This window comes from Gregarina niphandrodes (genome assembly GCF_000223845.1).
Source record: "Gregarina niphandrodes unplaced genomic scaffold scaffold00008, whole genome shotgun sequence".
Lineage (NCBI taxonomy): Eukaryota > Apicomplexa > Conoidasida > Eugregarinorida > Gregarinidae > Gregarina > Gregarina niphandrodes.
In genome coordinates, this window is record NW_011645779.1 from 34,862 (window position 1) to 53,064 (window position 18,203).

The 18,203-nt window shown below is 55.2% G+C and overlaps 8 protein-coding genes across 8 annotated transcripts; 4 read left to right on the forward strand and 4 right to left on the reverse strand.

The window, feature by feature from the left end:
- Positions 1–1,697: 1,697 nt before the first annotated feature.
- On the reverse strand, positions 1,698–2,405 carry GNI_053860 (hypothetical protein; the record flags this gene model as incomplete). Its single annotated transcript, XM_011131550.1, has 1 exon — positions 1,698–2,405. One exon carries the CDS (start codon positions 2,403–2,405, stop codon positions 1,698–1,700), a length of 708 nt encoding a protein of 235 aa, XP_011129852.1.
- Positions 2,406–3,265: 860 nt separating this feature from the next.
- On the forward strand, positions 3,266–3,526 carry GNI_053870 (hypothetical protein; the record flags this gene model as incomplete). The annotated part of the gene is made up of 1 exon (XM_011131551.1): positions 3,266–3,526. One exon carries the CDS (start codon positions 3,266–3,268, stop codon positions 3,524–3,526), a length of 261 nt encoding a protein of 86 aa, XP_011129853.1.
- An 86-nt stretch (positions 3,527–3,612) lies between these two features.
- On the reverse strand, positions 3,613–4,107 carry GNI_053880 (macrophage migration inhibitory factor; the record flags this gene model as incomplete). The annotated part of the gene is made up of 2 exons (XM_011131552.1): positions 3,613–3,852; positions 4,000–4,107. 2 exons carry the CDS (start codon positions 4,105–4,107, stop codon positions 3,613–3,615), a joined length of 348 nt encoding a protein of 115 aa, XP_011129854.1.
- Positions 4,108–4,800: 693 nt separating this feature from the next.
- Positions 4,801–6,114, reverse strand: GNI_053890 (papain family cysteine protease; the record flags this gene model as incomplete). Its single annotated transcript, XM_011131553.1, has 2 exons — positions 4,801–5,560; positions 5,756–6,114. The coding sequence occupies 2 exons, from the start codon at positions 6,112–6,114 to the stop codon at positions 4,801–4,803; spliced, it is 1,119 nt and encodes a 372-aa protein (XP_011129855.1).
- Positions 6,115–7,280: 1,166 nt separating this feature from the next.
- On the forward strand, positions 7,281–7,634 carry GNI_053900 (hypothetical protein; the record flags this gene model as incomplete). The annotated part of the gene is made up of 1 exon (XM_011131554.1): positions 7,281–7,634. One exon carries the CDS (start codon positions 7,281–7,283, stop codon positions 7,632–7,634), a length of 354 nt encoding a protein of 117 aa, XP_011129856.1.
- Positions 7,635–10,793: 3,159 nt separating this feature from the next.
- GNI_053910 (kelch repeat protein) lies at positions 10,794–12,488 on the forward strand (the record flags this gene model as incomplete). Its single annotated transcript, XM_011131555.1, has 1 exon — positions 10,794–12,488. One exon carries the CDS (start codon positions 10,794–10,796, stop codon positions 12,486–12,488), a length of 1,695 nt encoding a protein of 564 aa, XP_011129857.1.
- An 823-nt stretch (positions 12,489–13,311) lies between these two features.
- GNI_053920 (hypothetical protein) lies at positions 13,312–14,855 on the forward strand (the record flags this gene model as incomplete). The annotated part of the gene is made up of 2 exons (XM_011131556.1): positions 13,312–13,322; positions 13,436–14,855. The coding sequence occupies 2 exons, from the start codon at positions 13,312–13,314 to the stop codon at positions 14,853–14,855; spliced, it is 1,431 nt and encodes a 476-aa protein (XP_011129858.1).
- A 400-nt stretch (positions 14,856–15,255) lies between these two features.
- GNI_053930 (hypothetical protein) lies at positions 15,256–17,620 on the reverse strand (the record flags this gene model as incomplete). The annotated part of the gene is made up of 2 exons (XM_011131557.1): positions 15,256–15,324; positions 15,368–17,620. The coding sequence occupies 2 exons, from the start codon at positions 17,618–17,620 to the stop codon at positions 15,256–15,258; spliced, it is 2,322 nt and encodes a 773-aa protein (XP_011129859.1).
- Positions 17,621–18,203: the final 583 nt, after the last annotated feature.

Below are 18,203 nucleotides of genomic sequence, written 5' to 3' on the forward strand. Positions count from 1 at the left end.
TGGCTCATCGAAGTCGGTACGTCGTCCATTGGTGGGTGGCTCATCGAGGTGGTACGTGTCCATTGGTGGGTGGCTCATCGAGGTGGTACGTGTCCATTGGTGGGTGGCTCATCGAGGTGGTACGTATCCATTGGTGATTGCTCCGTGTATATGGCTTCTTCTTATTGGCATTATTGTTCGCGTTATAGTTTGTATTGTAGCCAGCGCTATTGTATGGTCTGGTCTTTCTGCTTTCGCGAGCTTAGATTATAAACATTGATTGGATTCAGGATCGTACCTGATTCGATCTTCCTTTCTTTACTCAGGATCGTCCCTTCTTTACTATCAATCTCTGAGTCGACCAGGGCTTTCCGTAGTATCTTGTTACGAACTTCAAAGGCCTTCTCCGGCGACATGTGTACGTCAGCTTGGTCATCATCTATCGATGACTTCTTATAATTAATCTTAAAACCATATTGCGCTAGATACTCTTTCGTACCTGCCCCTTACATCTCTTGGTCCGGGGACATCTTGGTCCGACGTCACCGGGGATGACTATGCCACCGATAACATGTAGGGATTTACTCCATGAGGGTGTGTGTGTAAATACATACTTTGTTGAGCGCGAGCACGCAATGAACTGTATTATTCTTTGCCTTTCGTGATTGCACTTGTTATGAAACCTTCTACCGCTAACTCAAGAGGATACTGCGTAATTTATCGTTCTTGTCTATCCCAAAAAACTTGTATCTTGGTCGGGGTCGATGGATGGGACAGAAACGATGCTCCTCCTCTTGAGGGGGTCCGGTGCAGCCGCGCTTCGGACGACGGCATTGACGAAGACGGCGGTGACGGTGATGACGAACAAACCGGTTATTCAACTGCTTTGTTCGTCATCACCGTCACCGCCGTCTTCGTCAATCGTTATGGATCACTCCATACCGCTCTAGGCATGCGTAAGCTTCCTTGATCTTTTCCAGTGACGGTAATGATCATATCCTGTTTCCCCTTCCAGGAGCTCAATCAGGATGTAAAACCCTACACGACGATGGTCATAGTACATGCCATACAGCTACGGTACATGTCTACATTTCTTCAGTCTGCAGTACGCTCTAACTTCTTTACAGAAGTGACTACGTCCTACTTCATCACATCCCGTTAGCTTCAGGACAGCCCTTTTCGTCTCTGTCTCGGCCTTCCACGTAACGATGTACACGTCCGCAAGGCAGTCACCCTCTCGATCGCCTCGTACATTTATTATATCTTCAAAGTCGTCCCTTCATACATCTGTGAAGTCGTCAAGACCATTCCCGAACTGCGCCAGCTTATTCGCCATATCCATTGCAATTTTAGCAGCGCCGTCCTTCGCATTGCACCAGACGGAATACTTGTAGAAGTCACTGTCGCGGTCAGTGTGTGCTCGAACTGGCTCTTGGACGTTCGGGCCGGCTACCGCCGTCAAGGCGGCGCGATATCTTGCAGTTAGGCCCACCTGGTAGCCAACTAGTCTACGCGGGACCACATTCGAGGATACAGGTGTCTGAGGTAGTAGTTGGTCTCGACCATATGCTAGCGGACCCAAGTCAACGTCCACCTCTCGTCGTCTCAGCAAGTGTGTGGCCACGAAGTAGATACCGTAGCGACGGAGTCTCCATATAGCGCGACGCTGTTATCAGCGCACGGGGGCTCTGCTAATGCCTAAACCATTCCATACCGCTCTAGGCATGCGTAAGCTTCCTTGATCTTTTCCCAGTGACGGGGACAATCATATCTACGCCTTGCAGGAGCTCAGTCAGGATGCATAACCCGACACGATGATGGTCATAGTACATGCCATACTGATACAGCTTCAGTACATGTCTACATTCCTTCAGTCTGCAGTACGCTCTTACTTCTTTAAACAAGTGACCACATCCTGCTTCACCACATCCGGTTAGCTTCAGCACGGCCTTTTTCGTCTCTGTCTCGGCCTTCCAGGTAACGATGTACATGTCCGCAAGATAGTCACCCTCGCGATCGCCTCGTACATTCACCATGTCTTCAAAGTCGTCCCTTGATACATCTGTGAAGTCGTCAAGACCATTCCCAAACTCCGCAAGCTTATTCGCCATATCCATTGCAACTTTAGCAGCGCCGTCCTCCGCGTTGCGCCAGAATAGCAGCCTACGCGTCTCAATCCGCTGATCGATGTCCTCTTTATCGTACAGCGATTTCTCCCTGAGAACTTCCCGAGCTTCCATGGGAATCAGACGGTCATAATCCTCCAGCGAGCAATACTGTACGAATTCGTTCGTTAACATGTAAATCAGGTTCGGAATAATCTCCTTGCCGCCATTTTCTGCGATTGCGCCCACACGGATGCTGTGGCAGACTAGTGAGGGGGTGATAGCAGCGCCAGTGAGCAGGACTTTACGCGACTTCTTCATACAACAGAAATGGTTACTCAAAGAAATGTGGGTGTGAAATTTCTCGGTACGAAAAGGTGAATGGCCCCAGTGACGCTTCAGCTCGGTTGTTCGTCGGACAGGAGGACAGCATAAGCAGGGAGACCTGCTGAGCCATTGGGCACTCACGCTGTTAGGTCTCAACCACTAATTTTTATTAACACTTGGTTGACCCCGTAGTCGGTCTTATTTTAATTCGCGCAATGAAGAGCCAAACGGGAGCGAAGAATCGGCTGCCGGAAATCGCATTGGTTGCCGCGGCCACGACCGTACAACTATATATCTCGCCCCCCTCAGGTGGTGGTGAGGCGAAGCCCGGCACATGTCCCGTCCACCATAACGCCCGCCCGCCGCCTTACAGGGTTCACATCCAGCCACCGGCAGCGGCAGGCCCCGCAGCCGCCAGCACGGTACCCCTCCAGAGGACGGCAGGCGGCCCTGCCCCGACTGGTTCTGTTCCGACGAACCACGTGCAGAATCTGCCCCACTATAATCATGCCGTTTCGCCCGGTGTCTCACCCATTGCCTCGGTCTTGAGGGTTGAGTCGGGTAATGTGACTCAACCCGGATATTACGTCCAGCTGGCCCAGCCATCCGGGGTCCAGCCCTCAGCGTGGGCCCAGCCTTCCGGGGTCCAGGCTCCCAGAGGCCAGGCTACATGGGCCCAGCCGTCTGGAGCTCAGTTTCCTGGAGCGCAGTATCATGGAGCGCAGTATCCTGGGGCGCGGCCTTCGGCCCAGTTCCCGTCTGGACTCGAGGGAGACGTGCAGCGATATCTGACCGCTTTGGGCGGGAATCAGCTCGCCTCGGGCTACTGTGCCCACCAGCCGCCGTCGTGGGAGATGCAGGACATGGTCACGCGGACCTTGCAATCGCAGGGTCTCTACCGCTTCGACCCGAACCAGTTCTCGTACGGGTTGTGGAACGAAGCTAACCGACAGTACTGGTGGCTGCGTCAACAGGAGGAGTGGTACAAACAACAACAGGCAATGCAGGAATTGACCGACGACGACTTCTCCGACGACGAAGATGGCGCCGTTCTTAAAGGGAACAAGCAATCTGGGAAATCCTCCGAATCTTACCGGGTTCTGGAGAGCTTCTAACCTCAACCAGCCCAACATACCGACCAGCCCAACATAACGACCAGCCCACAAGGCTAGTCCATTTTTCCCACAGTTACCATCATAGCCTAAAAAGTGTTTCCGTTGAAGCCAACGTTGCTACCAGCAGCGTCCACGAACTGGATATACATCCGATCGGGTGCCACACCCAGAGTCTTGTTCGTAAAGTCCGCAATGGCTTTCGAGTGTCTTTTATTCAAGTCGCCACCAAGACAGCCAATGCTCATCAATACCGCCTGTGCGCATGGGGTCGCCGCGTCGCCGCCGAAGGACATGGGAACGCCTGGAACAATAGCCCCCGCACAGTACTGAACATGTGGATGTCGTCAGTGGATGAGACACTGGTGTGGTGGGCGGAAAGGAACACAATACCGGTTGGAGGGGGCTGGTGAGGAGGGTGAGGAGGCTGGTGGGTGAGGAGGCTGGTGGGTGAGGAGGCTGGTGGGTATAATTACGCTGAGAGGCTTGCCCGTGGTCTTGGCTACAAGCTTGCCTAGCTCCTCAGCCATCTGAGGGGTCACCTTATCAGCGGCCACGTTCGTCTCAATTCGGCAGTAGGGCATTTCCCAATGTAATTTAGGACAATAAGGGGGACGATGATAAGAGGGACACCGCACACAGCAACTTCGGTCATCGGGTTCTGCTCGCTCCGCCGGAAACCCGTGACCGATCGGCAGCATCAGTCAGAACACTATACCGCGCCATTTAAAACTATCCATCCCTGTAAACCCACTAGTGACGTTATCATATTTGACTTCACCATGTAGCACCAGGCCATGCACCCGACTTTCGTAAACACTGGCCCCGGTGTGACGGGGAGATTTTTCGGTGTGACGGGGAGATTTTTCGATGTGACGTGTGTAAGACCCGGTAACGTGTTCACTACGAATTGCTGATTCGCGATTACTAGGATTCTAACTTCATGGCGTCGAGTTCCAGATTCCAGCCTGGACTGGCAGAACCAGTAAGTTCCTTACTCTCGCCAGATCGTTTCCCTCTTTACGCGCAATTGTAGCACGGGTGTAGCCCTTGTCATAAGAACCATGATGACTTGACCTCGTTGCCACCTTCCTTCGGCCATACATCATCTGTTCAACCTCCTCCCTTACGGACAGGACACACGGACACACATGACTAAAAGTGATCAAGTTGAAGTTCCAAAGTAAGTAGGGTTCTCCTCGTTACATTCCCCGTATTGAACCACGTGCCCACGGCTTGTGTGACTCCGTGGCTTTGGATAAATAATCCAGCAAGCGTTACAGCTCTTCAATGCGAGGAGAATCCTGGTGGTGCGAGATCCGAGTATTTGGCAGCTTGGGTATGGCCCATGAGCAGAATGCTTCGATGAAGGCGTAGTTGTGTCCAGTGTAGATCTTGCCCCAGCCCCGGTCTGCCCAATAGGTGCCCCAAGAATTGCGAATGACCCAGTATTCCTTTTGCGTGGTTTCCTCTACGTCCCAGCCACCGACGGAGATCACATGGTTCACTTCCCGGCCCGGGACGTCGACGATTCCAGTGCTTGTGAGATTGAACATTGTCTCCGCGTCAACGACGCAAGAGATAGGTCCTCGAGCGAATATCTCGGCCTTCATAGCCGCAACCATATCTGCATTAGTCATCCGACGATCCGAGGTGCTGCCTAGGGTGCTAACCAAGGGCAAGGTAGCGTTGGTCGACGTAGTGCTAGGCGAGGTAGTGCCAGGCGAGGTCCGAAGCAGCCTTTTGTGGGAGGTCATGTGGTGATCAAGACCGGGCCCTTCCAGGTACCCCAGACCACTTACACCATACACATCATACACGGGCTGTGGGAAACAATGCCCCGCGCCCGGAGGACCGAAACAGTTCCGACAACGATTCTGCGCTTCACACACTTCGTCGTCCGCCACGTAACTCTCACACGTCTCGTCCGGGATACCGCCCGTTTTATGGATTTCATCATATAACATTAGATCGCTACCACCAAAACATGTCCCCGCCTCTGTAAGACAATTGAGAGCAAACTGTACTGACAACTGACTACAAAACGAAAGGGTTATCCTGCTCCCATTCCAGGCGGTCGAATGCCAGGCGGTCGAATGCCAGGCGGTCGAATGCCAGGCGGTCGAATGCCAGGCGGTCGAATGCCAGGCGGTCGAATGCCGCGTGGTTTAATACCAGGCCAGATATGCTCGTGGGTGGTCCTGAAAGTTGTGAGGGGCGGGTCGAGCTTACATATCTGGCCATGTCCCGTTGCGCATGATCTTCAGGCGATCGCTTAGGCTGCTGATAGCAGCGTGCGCCCAACAACTACCGCAGTACTTAGGAATGTGCTGATTTAGATCTCGGGTAACGAATGAGATTCCGTTGACATTTCTCCAGTCAAATTTGGCCGGCAAGTTCTCACCCTCGTCAAGTAAATCCTTCCGTGTCGACCACCATCCCTGAGATTTCAATAAGTCCTTATGCTTCCTGGCATCATGCCTCTTGCTCTCGAGATACGGACGCTTTTCCAATACCAGCTTAGGATGCCACAAAATCGCATCCACTAACTCGTTTGAAACAGCGAACGTGATTAGACTAATGAACTTCATCACGACTAACAACGGGTTGAATGAACTCAGGATCGGGTGGGCTTAAGATGAAGTAGACTTAAGATGAAGTAGACTTGAGGTGGAGTAGACTTAAGATGGAGTAGACTGAGTAGGTTGTTGAGTAAATAGGCTCACGAATTAGCAGTGTTAGAAGTCACTGTCTGCAAGAGGGTAAGGTGGGACAACTAGTTATTAGCTGCAGTCACGGGGAGGGTCGGAACAGGGTCGTTTTGGTCGCAGACAAAATTAGGGTACGAGACACAGTCTCTAACATAATGGCGCCAGACGACTGAGCCGGCAAAGACGTAAACGGCTCGCCCAGGGAGAGTACGGACGGGAGCATCTCCGACGAGCGGGGCCGGATAGTCGGCATCCACCACGAGGACAGCACATTGGCGACAGCTGCTGGACTGATGGATCGGCTGCCGGTAGGTGCCAAGGTTTCCGCCGTCGGCAGGCAGGATGCGCTCGAGAGAACGAAGGGAGTGGAGGGAGCACCTCTACAAGAGCAAGTTCCCTGTCTTTTGCGCTGTGACTGAAGAGGAGGATTCGGCGGACGCGACAGAGGGCGATTTGTTAGTCTGACAGCTCGCAGGGGAACGACAGCCGGTATTGGAGCGGACGTGTTGAAGTTGCATTCTGGCAGCGGCTCTTGACGATGGTTGGGCGAAGGCTTTCCATATGGCGCTGAAGTCCTCCAGGAGTTCAGTTCTCGAGCCGTCACGGAAGTTGTCGCCGTTAAGCGAGCGTGGAGCCCCCCCCTGTGTTGGCAGCCATGAGATGGCCTGCGGAGCGGTCTGACGGTCGTTTCGGTAATGGTAATCATTACGGTGCGAGGAGATGTGGGGGTTGTGGCCGTAGCGGCCACCAGAAGAAAGCTTGTTCGAGCCAGGACGACAAGTGTTTCAATTGTGGTCGGAAAGGTCACAGGAGCGTTGTGTGCGATGGGACCTGTCTGACTGACCAGGACGCTGCTATGAGGGCGTTCGTGGAGCTGAGTAGGGGACGGACAACGTTCCAAGTGAGAGGCGACCGATGGAGGCGACCGATGGAGGCGTGACTACCTGCGAGCGGCGCAGAAGTTCATTAACGAGGAGATTGAGGCAGACGATCGACGGAGACAGAAGCGAGGCGATCGACGGAGACGAAAGCGAGGCGACGATATGATGCAGGTCGAGGCGCAGCAGGCGCGAACGCGTACGTCGGCTTCCGGACCTGTGAAGTCGAATGGACGAGCGGCCGTGGGCAACTCGTTGGTTGAGGACGACGACGATGTGGGGCCATCGGTGAGTGAGTTGGCCAAGGGAATGAGCTTGGATTTTGATGACGACGATGTGGGGCCGACGAGGGTCAAGGGGGTCGAGTTGGAATTTTACAAGGATACAGGCGCAGGCCTGAGTATTTTGAGAAGGGATGACTGTGAGAAGATAGGGGTCAATGGTTGGGGACTCCTATCCGATTCCAAGAATCTGGGATCACTTAAGGACTGCGGCGGGCCATCGCATTTACTGTACGCTTGACATGTCGTCAGGGTTCTGGAATGTACCCATCGCTGAGGAGAGTAGGCATCTTACTGCGTTCGTCACGCCGTTAGGGCTTTTTGAGTTTAACGTGATACCTTTCGGGATCAAGAACTCACCGGCCGAGTTTCAGCGCGCTATGGACGGCAGTAGTCGGGGCGGTGTTACTTCACACACCAGAGCCTGGCCAGCCCTATATCATTGAGACGGATGCGCCGGAGTTGGGGGATTGGCGCAGTTCTGAAGCAGAGCCAAGAGGGACGTGAGGTGCCTCTGGAGGTGCCTCTGGAGTTTGCGTCCAAGAAGTTTCCCGCTGCCGGATGCAAGTGGGATACCCGTGAGAGAGAACCCTTTGCTGGTCAAGTGGGCTATAGACAAGTGGGCTGACTACGTCGATCTTGCTTATTTCAATGTGAGGACCGATCATGCTAATCTGCATGCCGCACTGTTTGTCGCGCTACGTCACAGGAGACGCAGGCTCTTGTGTAACAGATGGCCCTTGGTGGCGCGGTGGTTGCACATATGGGGGTAGGAATTGTCAAGGGGAATGGTCCACAATTACTTCACTCGTTTTGGGGGGTTAACAGTGTCCTCGCACACCGGCAAGGAAGGGCGAATTGGCTTGCACTAATTCACGCGAACCGGCCGACGGAGGAAGACTTCACGGCGGCGTACAAGTCAATGCCCCCGGAGGGGATAGTAGGGGTTTGGAAGGACGGCAAGTGGCGGCGACATACGGCCTCAGGGAAGGTGTATGTGCCTGAGTGACTGCGCACCAGAGTTATCTCGTTGTATCGCAAAGGATCGGCCGGTCACGTGGGAGGACCAGGAAGCGAGTGATGGGCCTATTCTACTGACCGGGCTTGGCTGCGGATGTGGCGCAGACGGTTAAGGACTGCCTCGTGGGCGCACGCGTATGCCGTCGAGCTCCGATTATCCATCCCGTGCCGGGAGGCAACCTTGATGCTGCTGTTGCTTTGGATTTGGTGTCGCTGGATCACGTTGGGCCTCTCAACCTCGGTGATCGGAACTGGTGGGTACTGGTGGCTGTGGATCACGCCACGCGGCACCTGGGGGCGTGGATCACAAGCCTAGTGGCAGCACGGCAGACGGTCGAGATATTCTATCGCGGCTGGGTGGTGCCTTCGGAATTCCACGCATCGTACTTACGGACAACGGGACGAGTTTCAAAGGAGTATTTCACGACGCAGTGACCAAATGATTGAGGTCGGACAACAGCTACATACAGACCGCAGGGGAGTGGCATAAACGAAGCTTCCGATCCGGGCTATGGCAGGAGGGGCAAAGGAATCTGTCACACATGGTGGCTGCGGTTGTCAGGACCCATAACACGACGCCTCGCATCAGTTCTGGGGTGAGTCCGTACGGGGCGCTCTACGGACGCGTACCGTTGTTCGCGCTCTTCCAGAAGTTGGCCGGGACGAGGAGACGCAGCAGCGAGACCGCGCGGCGCTCGTGGAGGTACGTCTGCGGGTCATGATGCTCAACGACCGACCGCTGGAGACTGTAGGAGCCGCGGAGCTGCACGTTGGGGACACCGTAGTCGTGCCAATGGAGCCAGGGTCGCAGGCAGGAGCGCGAGGAGGACCGGTGGCTCCCACGTGGACCCCGGCTAGGTGGTCGTTACCCATGCGGGTTACGGAGGTTACACGAACGCAGGTCAGCGGTCCGGGCGCACAAGCATCAGGCACGGAGGTTCGCGGTGAGCAAGTTCGGCTGCCACTCCAGACGAGGAGTGGCGCATCTTTACTGGGCTTCTGCCTCCCTTCACTTAGCGAGCTGTGGGGGCGTGTTGAGCCAACAAAGACGTGGACGGCTCGCCTCGTTAGATCGCACCCAAGCCGAGATAGCGCGCAATGTTTTGTGCAACTGTCTCCGCGGAAGATGTCACTTCTTGCCCCTGGGCACGAGCTCGTCTGATCTTGGATATACGAAGATGTTCTCTTTAGTACGGATAGAATATCCAAGATCAGACGAGCTCGGGCCCACGGGCAAGAAGTGACATCTTCGTTTCCTGATCGGACCGCAGCTAGGGCGAACTCCTTGCTAGATTCCTCTCCATGGACAATCACTGCACTAGGATAGTCTTTCTCTCCATGAGCTGCTGCTAATTGTACTTTCTCGTCACTGGTGAGTACCTGCCCACCACCTTTGCTTCCATTCCGAGGACCATTTTGACTGTGTGTGCATTGAATAAGTGCCCTAAGACGCCCTGCTCTGAGCACGTGCCGTCCGTTGCCAATCACGATGGTCGGTTTATTGTCCAGGTCAGACTTCGAGGGCGCTGCTTGCTTCTTACGGTTGAACAATCCCTCGGCGATCCTTTCATATCTGATTGCGGGAATTCGGTGTTTCCGTTAAAGTGTGGATGGAAGTAGAAGCTGCGGTGAGTGCTGAGCCACTTAACCAGTCTGGGGTGAACTCCGGCCGCCTAATCATGTTGTCATCTACCCTATCAATCATGTTTGCCCATTTGTGGCCTGCCATAGCTTTAGTCATGTGGTTGATGGTGGCTTCAGGACTATGGAAGACGGCGAGGGCTGCTAGTGGGGGACGCCCTAAGCAGGAAATCAGAGTTGTAATTTGCTTGATCCGGTCATTGCTACGGTTGCCAGCTAGCCTGCTTGCAGCGCTAGGCAAAAACATATCGCTAGAACCACGCCCAGTGGACAAAATTGGAGTGGTTCTGTTTGGCAGTACTTGATCGACATGATTGCGACTCCAATCGCCGCTTCAGCTATGTCAGTCCTCGCTGTTTCCGGATTTGGCGGCTGCTGTGTTTTGAACACAAATGTTGGGTCCCTCTTCAATACACGATACGCTGTTTGCAGAATTGCACGTTCAATCGAGAATCCGTGATTCATAATTGCACCAGCTGCTATGTCAACGGGGATCGTTGCAATGTCCGCCATGAACGTGATCGACGGTAGATTGATCATTCCAGAAATGTCGGGCTGAGCTACTGCTTGGATTATTGCCGCCAACGGCAACCCTTCAAGTAGTGTCCGATTGCTGCCGGGTTGCAGCAGTGTAATAAGCGATTGATTCTTCACTTGTGGGTTGGTCGACATTTTGTGGCTGGAAATTTGTCTAATTTATGCCAACATTTGAGGGGTCGGGTTCGGGTTTTTTTGTGGTATGTTCTGGCACCTGGCATGGTATGTGGCTGGCAAGGTGGGTGCCCAGGTGTCGTATGCGACATTTACGTTAGCGTTGCGTGGATTTTGTCAAGTGGGGCGGTTGGTGTTTCGAGAAGCGGTGGCCCGTCGTGAGTCTGCTCTTCTCAGAGGTCCGCGTTTCTCCTGCAGCGGAACGTCTTGGCGTTCTAGGTGGTGGTGGTCGTCGCGTCGAACGGGAGGTCGTTGCTCAGTGGTGTTGAAATCGCGTTTCAGAGAAAACCGCGTTTTGCAAGACGGAGTTGCAGCCGGCTTTACATTGATTAGCATGGTGGACAAGAAATGGTCAGTACAGGCGGTGTTTGTGAACAATGTGGGTAAGTCGTTGGTGGTCCATATGAAGACATTGACTCTTGAGCGACGAGATAACGTGTTTGGTTGGAAAGAGAAAACGATAGACAGCAAAAGGAAAACACAGCTGCCACTTGGCAGCAGGTGCTGCCCTATGGAGACTGGAGTTCTATGCCTTGGTGGCTTCGACAGCGCTAAGAGCACACTCCTCGTCTCGGTACCCTATTTTGAACGTCCCAGGTCCAACAGGATGGGCGCGGAGATCGGCGCGAAACCCTCAGCCGACTCACATAAAGAGTGCAAACCCGTTGCGGTTGGCTTTGCTATGGGCTTGGAAAAGCGTCTGTTCTCACAAACCACAACCACTAAACAGGAACTGAGCATTGCTCATAGACAAAACTCAAGCTGCGATCACAACCGCGACTCAGCCACTGCCTACATCGGACACGACTGTGTGGCGGCCATCGCCCCAGACACCAACGCTTTGGAACTATTTCGGAACCGACAAAACTCCTGGGCCGTCGTGAACACATCATGCCCCAAGTTCGTAAACCAAGCCGCACTAGTCTTTATAGATGACAGGCTATACTACCTCGGCGGTAGGAGTCAGGCCACGAGGCAAATTGACGGGAGTATGTTCAGTCTTTTGATCCCACCGATCGGACTTCCGACAGAAAGTCGTGTAGCGCGGCTACAACAGGCAAGTTGGAACATGTGTGCAGAATTGCCCGAAAAGGTGGACAAAGCCGCGGTGATTGCATTGAGCCAAAGAATCCTGATAATAGGTGGAGCCTCACGGGGAGCACCCTCCAACCATGTGTTTGTATACAACACACAAACGGATAGATGGAAACAAGCCGCTTCTCTCAAATTCGCCAGGATCCAACCTGTGATAATACAATTGGACAAACATCTGGTCGTCATCAATGGCCATGACGCCGTGGGCAAGCCAGTTACCGCCGTGGAGGCAATACGGATAGCTGACTTATTCCTTAGCGCCGAATATTACACCCCAACAACCACTGGATTTAACGGGACCGGCATGAGAGCTACAGGGGATGAGAATATTCTTCAGGACTCTCAACATAACAGTCAAGCCACAGGAGGCTTGTCGGAGCCAGAGGACCTTAATGCCCCGGAGTGGTTATTTGTAGGGAACCGCACCGACCTGCTGGATGCCCAAGTGTACACCGCTGCTGCGCCCTATCCTATCAGATCTCTATCGATCGGTCATATGCTTCCGGGAATGGCGGATATGCCTGGGGGTACGTGGCAAATTCAAATGTATAGCATGGCCAGCAGCGACGATCAACTAACCAACCCGGACTATGACAGCGATGATCCTGCTGACTTTTATTTTAGCTAGGCTCCTTTTAACACTGACCGACTACATAGGGAGCACTGCACCATGGACCATTGTAATCTTTGCCGTAGAAAATCAAGCGCTTACTATCACCATCCATTTTGGGAAGGAGTCGAGAACCTCTGTGCTGAATGCGCAGCAGAGCATACACCCATGTGCTGGTGCTGCGAGCGCAAGATGAACAGCGCCACGCTCTGCGATGATTGCAGGCTCCTTCTGGACGGCCACGTCTTCAATTTCCGGGACGCATTTGCGCTGAAACGACGCGTCATCGAGCATTTTCGAACCCGCCTAAAAATATCGGAAGAGATGTCTAATTTGCTCATGTCCATCCCTATTTTCGTCGACGCTCCCGAGATTAATGGGTGCGCACACACGTGTGCTTGGTCTCAAATTGCGCCCGATGCGCCGCAATTATGCTCGATGAGATTTATTCAGCTTCGGGAGAATCTGCTGGCTGTCAAAAGCATTACCATTAAGCCCAACCTCCCGCGCCTCATCTGCCACTACGTACTGGCCCACAGTTTGTTTCACGCCTTCTTGCACCTGAAACAGGCTGCAGTGGCCGAGAACCAAAAGCGCTTGATAAATCTATGCGCTAGGCGCCAAAAAACAGATCTCGGTCACTCAAAGGAGACGTGGAATCTGGAGGAATCGCTATGCCACGCAGTAGCGCAGCAGTACCTGTTGCAGTGCTTCTCTCCAGGGAATTTGCATCAGCTCAATGTGAGGAATTTGTGGGCGTCGAACCGCTCCTGGGGCCTGCCGGCGAATTCTCTGGAGAAAATATCCAACGTCCTTTTGCTCGCAAGCCTATGTGCTTGACATGACAAAACAGTAAGTTTCTTGGCCCTCCAGTGAGTGCCGTGACCCCGTGAGTGCCATCAACGGAAGCCCCTCCCTCCGCCTTTCACCCTACAATCCTTCATCTTCACGTTAGCTTTCTGCAGACTTATTGTATATGGCTTGAGTGATTTTTTGAAGCCTATAGAACGCGAGACGCTGACGCTGGCGATGGGAGGGTCGGTGGCGACCTTTCTAAAGCCCGCGGACTGCGCGTGGTGCGGTTTACTTTATAGAAACGAAGATCTCGCCCCCCCGCCCAGAGATACAGACGAGGCTCCGGCCGAGGCCCCAGGTCAAGCTGACTCGGAGGCGTCCCGACTGCCGGGGGAGCCGCCGACGATAAACCCTTTGGTGCAGCCCGGGCAGACGCACTGCCAATGCCTCAATCGGTTTTATGTTTTTGGTCGCGATGCGCCGGCTGCGATGGTGGGGATCGACTGCGCGTTGAAGGCGGTGCGTTGCGCCGAGCGGGACCGCATCTTGAAGTACGTGCTCTCTCACAGCCGCGCAGTCGATATACTCCGCGCTTGCCGTCGCCTGAACCCTCAACGCGCTCTGGTGTCCAATGAGGAGATCAGTCGAGCACCCCGTCAGGCATCCGGTGAGGAGAGGAACCGGGGTCCGGGGCACGAAGACCTGGTATTTCTGCCGTTATGGGAGTACTACCAGAGCGAGTGGGCGAAGGTGCATCGGCGGCTGTGTTTCGTGGAGCGGTCTGAGGCCTTCCGCGCACGGGCGGTGGAGCAGGTGGGTTGGACGTACTACGACTTGTTCATAGGACCGGTCTTCCGGTTCGCTGAGCGGGTGCGCGAACAAGAGCGCACACAGGAGGCGCCGGAGGCGGCTGCGGAGGCTGCTGCGGCGGCTGCGGCGTTGAAGCTGCGGGCGCCGAGTGGACGGAAGAGGTTGATGGGAAGTGTGCGATTCCGTGCGCGTGACCGGCAGCATCGGCTTGCGGTCTTGGCTAAGTGTTTCGCGGCGCAGCATTTGCCGGAGTTGTTGGCCTGGTTGGACCCTGAGGTGGACTTCGTGACGCTGTGGACGCGCAGTGACCGGTTATTGGAGTTGTTGGTCTCGGCGGAGCGCTTCGTGTTGGGTGGTCGCGGACACACGTGTGCCGTCGTGCACATGTTCAACCGGCTGCAGCGCCCGTGGCTGCAGGACTTGTTCACACGACACGACGCTCGTGACGAGGACCTCGAACTCTGTCGCCAACTCTGGACCATTGCCGAAGCCCTCGCTGGCGCCGGTGAAGATGCAGACGCCGCTCTTCAACACGCCGTCGTCCAAACCGAACTGCTCGACCACCCCATGTGGTGCTGGAACGAAGAGCTCCAGCCGGCCGAGCAAGCGGCCGAGGAACCGGAAGAGGGACCAGAGGAAGAGGAGGAACCCGTGCGCACCAGACGCAAACGTTTCCGCACACACGAGCAAATGGCGCGAGAAAGCCGCGAGGCACGCAGACAGGCCATGGACATCCTAGACACGCTCTCCCGCATGCTCGACCGTGCGGAAGCCAGCTAACTCAGCACGGCGTGAAGTGGTGCGGACTGAAGTGGTGCGGCCTAGAGTGACACGGCCAACTCAGTTGGAGCTCAGCTCGAGACGTCGGGACGGCCCGGCTTGAGACAAGCAGTTTCTGCAATAGGCGGGCCACCCCTCAGGATGTGGGCCACCCCTCGGTCAGCTTTGGCAGCGACACGCGAAGGTTGCACGCGGGCAACTTCGCGACCTCCTTCGCCAGGGCTGGTCATCTGTCGCGGTTGGGTGTGCCGCGTTTAGTTCTGCTGCGGCTAGTATGGCGCGGTTGGCTCTGATCGTGTAGCTTGGTTGTTGTCTGTCCGCGGTCACCTCCAGCTGGCGTGTTGACCTCCTCCCTCCGGCGGAATACCCCCCTCTGATCGATAATCAAGGCGGATGGCGTTTACCTCGGAGGATACGCTTGGTTGGAGGACTGGTGATCGATCATGTTTTGTATAAAGGGCGAAACCGTCTAAGAGGGAGATGTCGTAGGGCAAGAAATGTGTGTGTCGTACTTTGGTGGGTCCTTCGCATGTGAAGCAGAGCGTCCGCATGCGGGTTTTGTACTGGAGTAGGTGTACCATGTGGTGGGGGCGGAGAAGGTCAGCAGCGGGTAATATTGCGGTGTCCGGTTTGGCCTTGGTGAGATAGAGTTGTCTGAGGTGTTGTGTGGCTTCAATGGCTGGTGATTCGATGAATAGTTTGGCCGCGGCGAGTATGTGCTCGTAGTATCGTAGTTGGGATTCGTGTGGTAGACAAGGGTCTCCGGTTCCGAGCCGGCTGATGAGTAGTTTTGCTGTGTCGAGGAATGAGTTCCAAGGTGCAGGTGGTCCTGGTAGGTCTTGAAAGCCTGGTAGTTGGTTGAGTAGGGCGTGTGTGGATGCGTGTAGAGCGTTTGCGGCAAGTATTTGGTCTCGGAAGAGAGTGAGTATGTGTAGACAGGCTGCACGGAAGGGTATGGCAAGCCAGCCAGCGTAGGTAAGGCGAGTGGCCCAAAGGTAAAGCGGTTGTGTTTTGTCTCCCCCTCGTATGGTGGTGAGGGGTTGTGGTGCGAGAGGTGGTTGCTGGAGTGCGTCTTGGTGCCCAAGGAAGACAAGCTGCGAAGTGTCTATGGCCTTCCATCGTTGGGAGACGGATAGTGGTTCCTTCTGAATAGGTTTGGCGGCGAATGGTTCTAAGACATCGTCCCAGAGTAGAGAGGAAACTGAGTCGGCAAGATCGCCAGAGGCACAGTAGACGACGACGGTAGGTCGGTCATGTGCGACTAAGTCGGACTGCGAAAGGACGAGGGCGAGACGAACGGCGGTAGGTAGGTTTGTACGTGCAAACACATTTACTGTGTCCAGTCCTTCACCTAATTTTTCAAAGACCTTCCGCAATCCCAAAGCACCTTCCCGGGGTGAAACTGTCTCCCAAACATTTGCCTTCACCTCCAGCACACGTGCGATCGGCGGTCGACATGTACCACTATCCAAACGTTCTATATGATGCGTATACACCGACGCAAATAATTCTGCATCCTCCTCTACATCTAACCGCATTGAAGGGAACGACTGCACTCCTAATCCCATAAGCGCCCGCTCTTTTGGATCCGCTCCTTTCTCACCTCGTGCACCCGCCGAAAGTTCTGTCTTCCACATCAATGCCGCGTCTTCTACCATCTCCATTGCGTCCGATTGTGACAACTCTCCACCACCCAATGTTTGCAGAAATGGTAACGAAAAGAATGTCAACAAATTTAATGACACGTCAAGACAACGTACACGACATTGCATCGCACGGAACATAAACCGTACCAGTCGAAACGGCACCACCAGTGGCAATGCGTTGAACCGTACCCGTGACAACCAGGCCGCCACTTTGTCACTAGTACCCATGGCGGTAGTAATAGTACCTACGGGGGTAGCAGTAGGACCCACGGCGGCGGTAGTAGTCTTATCGGCGACGGTAGCAAGCTTGGATTGGGTTCCTGGCATCTTGCACTCAGCCGTCTTGGACGACTCCAGGGCGGCTCCCGTCGGTTTGTTGAGGAACAGTCCGACAATGGGAGTGTCTCGAACGCCCGCGGCTCCATCCAACGGCGCCTGGCGGTGCACGACTTGGATGGCGTCGCCGCTTTGGCTGATGATGATGCCCGGCCGGCGGCAGCCGTCTTCAGTTTCGACAGCGACGAGTTCGCCGACCAGGGAACCGCCCCCCAGAAACTCCGGCCAGACCGCCTCAGAGGAGGCGTCCAGGCTACCCGTACGGCTACCCACTTGGTCGAGGCCGGGGTAGTCGTGGCCAGTTTTGTCGTGGTCGCTGCCAATTTGGTCGCTGGCAATTTGGTCACGAACGGGGGGCAGTTGGAACTCGGTGAGGCCGCAGGGGACGACGGGGTAGAGTTCGCCACCGGGCTTCCACATTTGTTGGCTAAGGATAGCGGTGACGGGGAGGAGGAGATTCAGTTCGCGTGTGCACTGTGCGACGTAGTGGGCGGCTTCAGCGAATGCGACGAGGAAATGGCAGTACAGGACGCTGATGGCTCGCAGTTCGGGTTGTTCTGCCAGCCGTAGTAGCCTCGGGACGTAAGAGAGAAGATTCTGCCCACTTAAGAGGAAAGAGATGGGGTCACCAGCACAACCCAAAAAGTCAACTCGCTCCACCCAGGCATTACCCGGACCCACACCAGCACAGAACACCCGCCAAGCACGCGAGGAACGCAGATGCTCTGCCAACTGTCCCGTGAGTGGCTCACATACCTCCAACTCCCGCGCTGACCTAACCATCGGACTCACATCTTCTGCACTCGACTGGTCACTCACCCACGGGCCACTTGCCCGACGGTCGCTCTCCCACGGGCCGGCTACCCACGACCCCGCCGTCCCGGGACCGCCGTCTCGCGCCCCAGGGCCGCCGCCTCGCGCCCCAGGACCGCCGCCTCGCGGCCCGGATAGCGGACTCCGCGCCGGAATTCCGCGACCCGCTGCCTGCATCAGTAACCGTCCTTCACGCCGCTTTACTGAACTTGCCGCATTCAAGCCCGGACCCGGACCCACTTTCGGACTCAACCGACTGCCGTCCCTCAAGTAATCCTGGTCCAGTACACCTCGGTCCAACGGGGGACCACGGGCCAGCTGGGGAGCTCGGTCTAAAGCAAACCTGTCCAATGGGGCCCGGTCCAACGGGGCCCGGTCCAAGGGTGGTCTTGTGCCTCCTCTGGAGTGGTTGCCGGGCCGTCCAGCACAGTCGACGGGCCTGTTTGGGTACTCGGGCGGGTTGGGCCTGCGTGGTCTTTCAAGGTCCCAACGAAGCCCACAGTCGGCGTCCAGGCCGTCGAGTTCGGTGGCGAGGTAACGCCGTCCGGCGTTA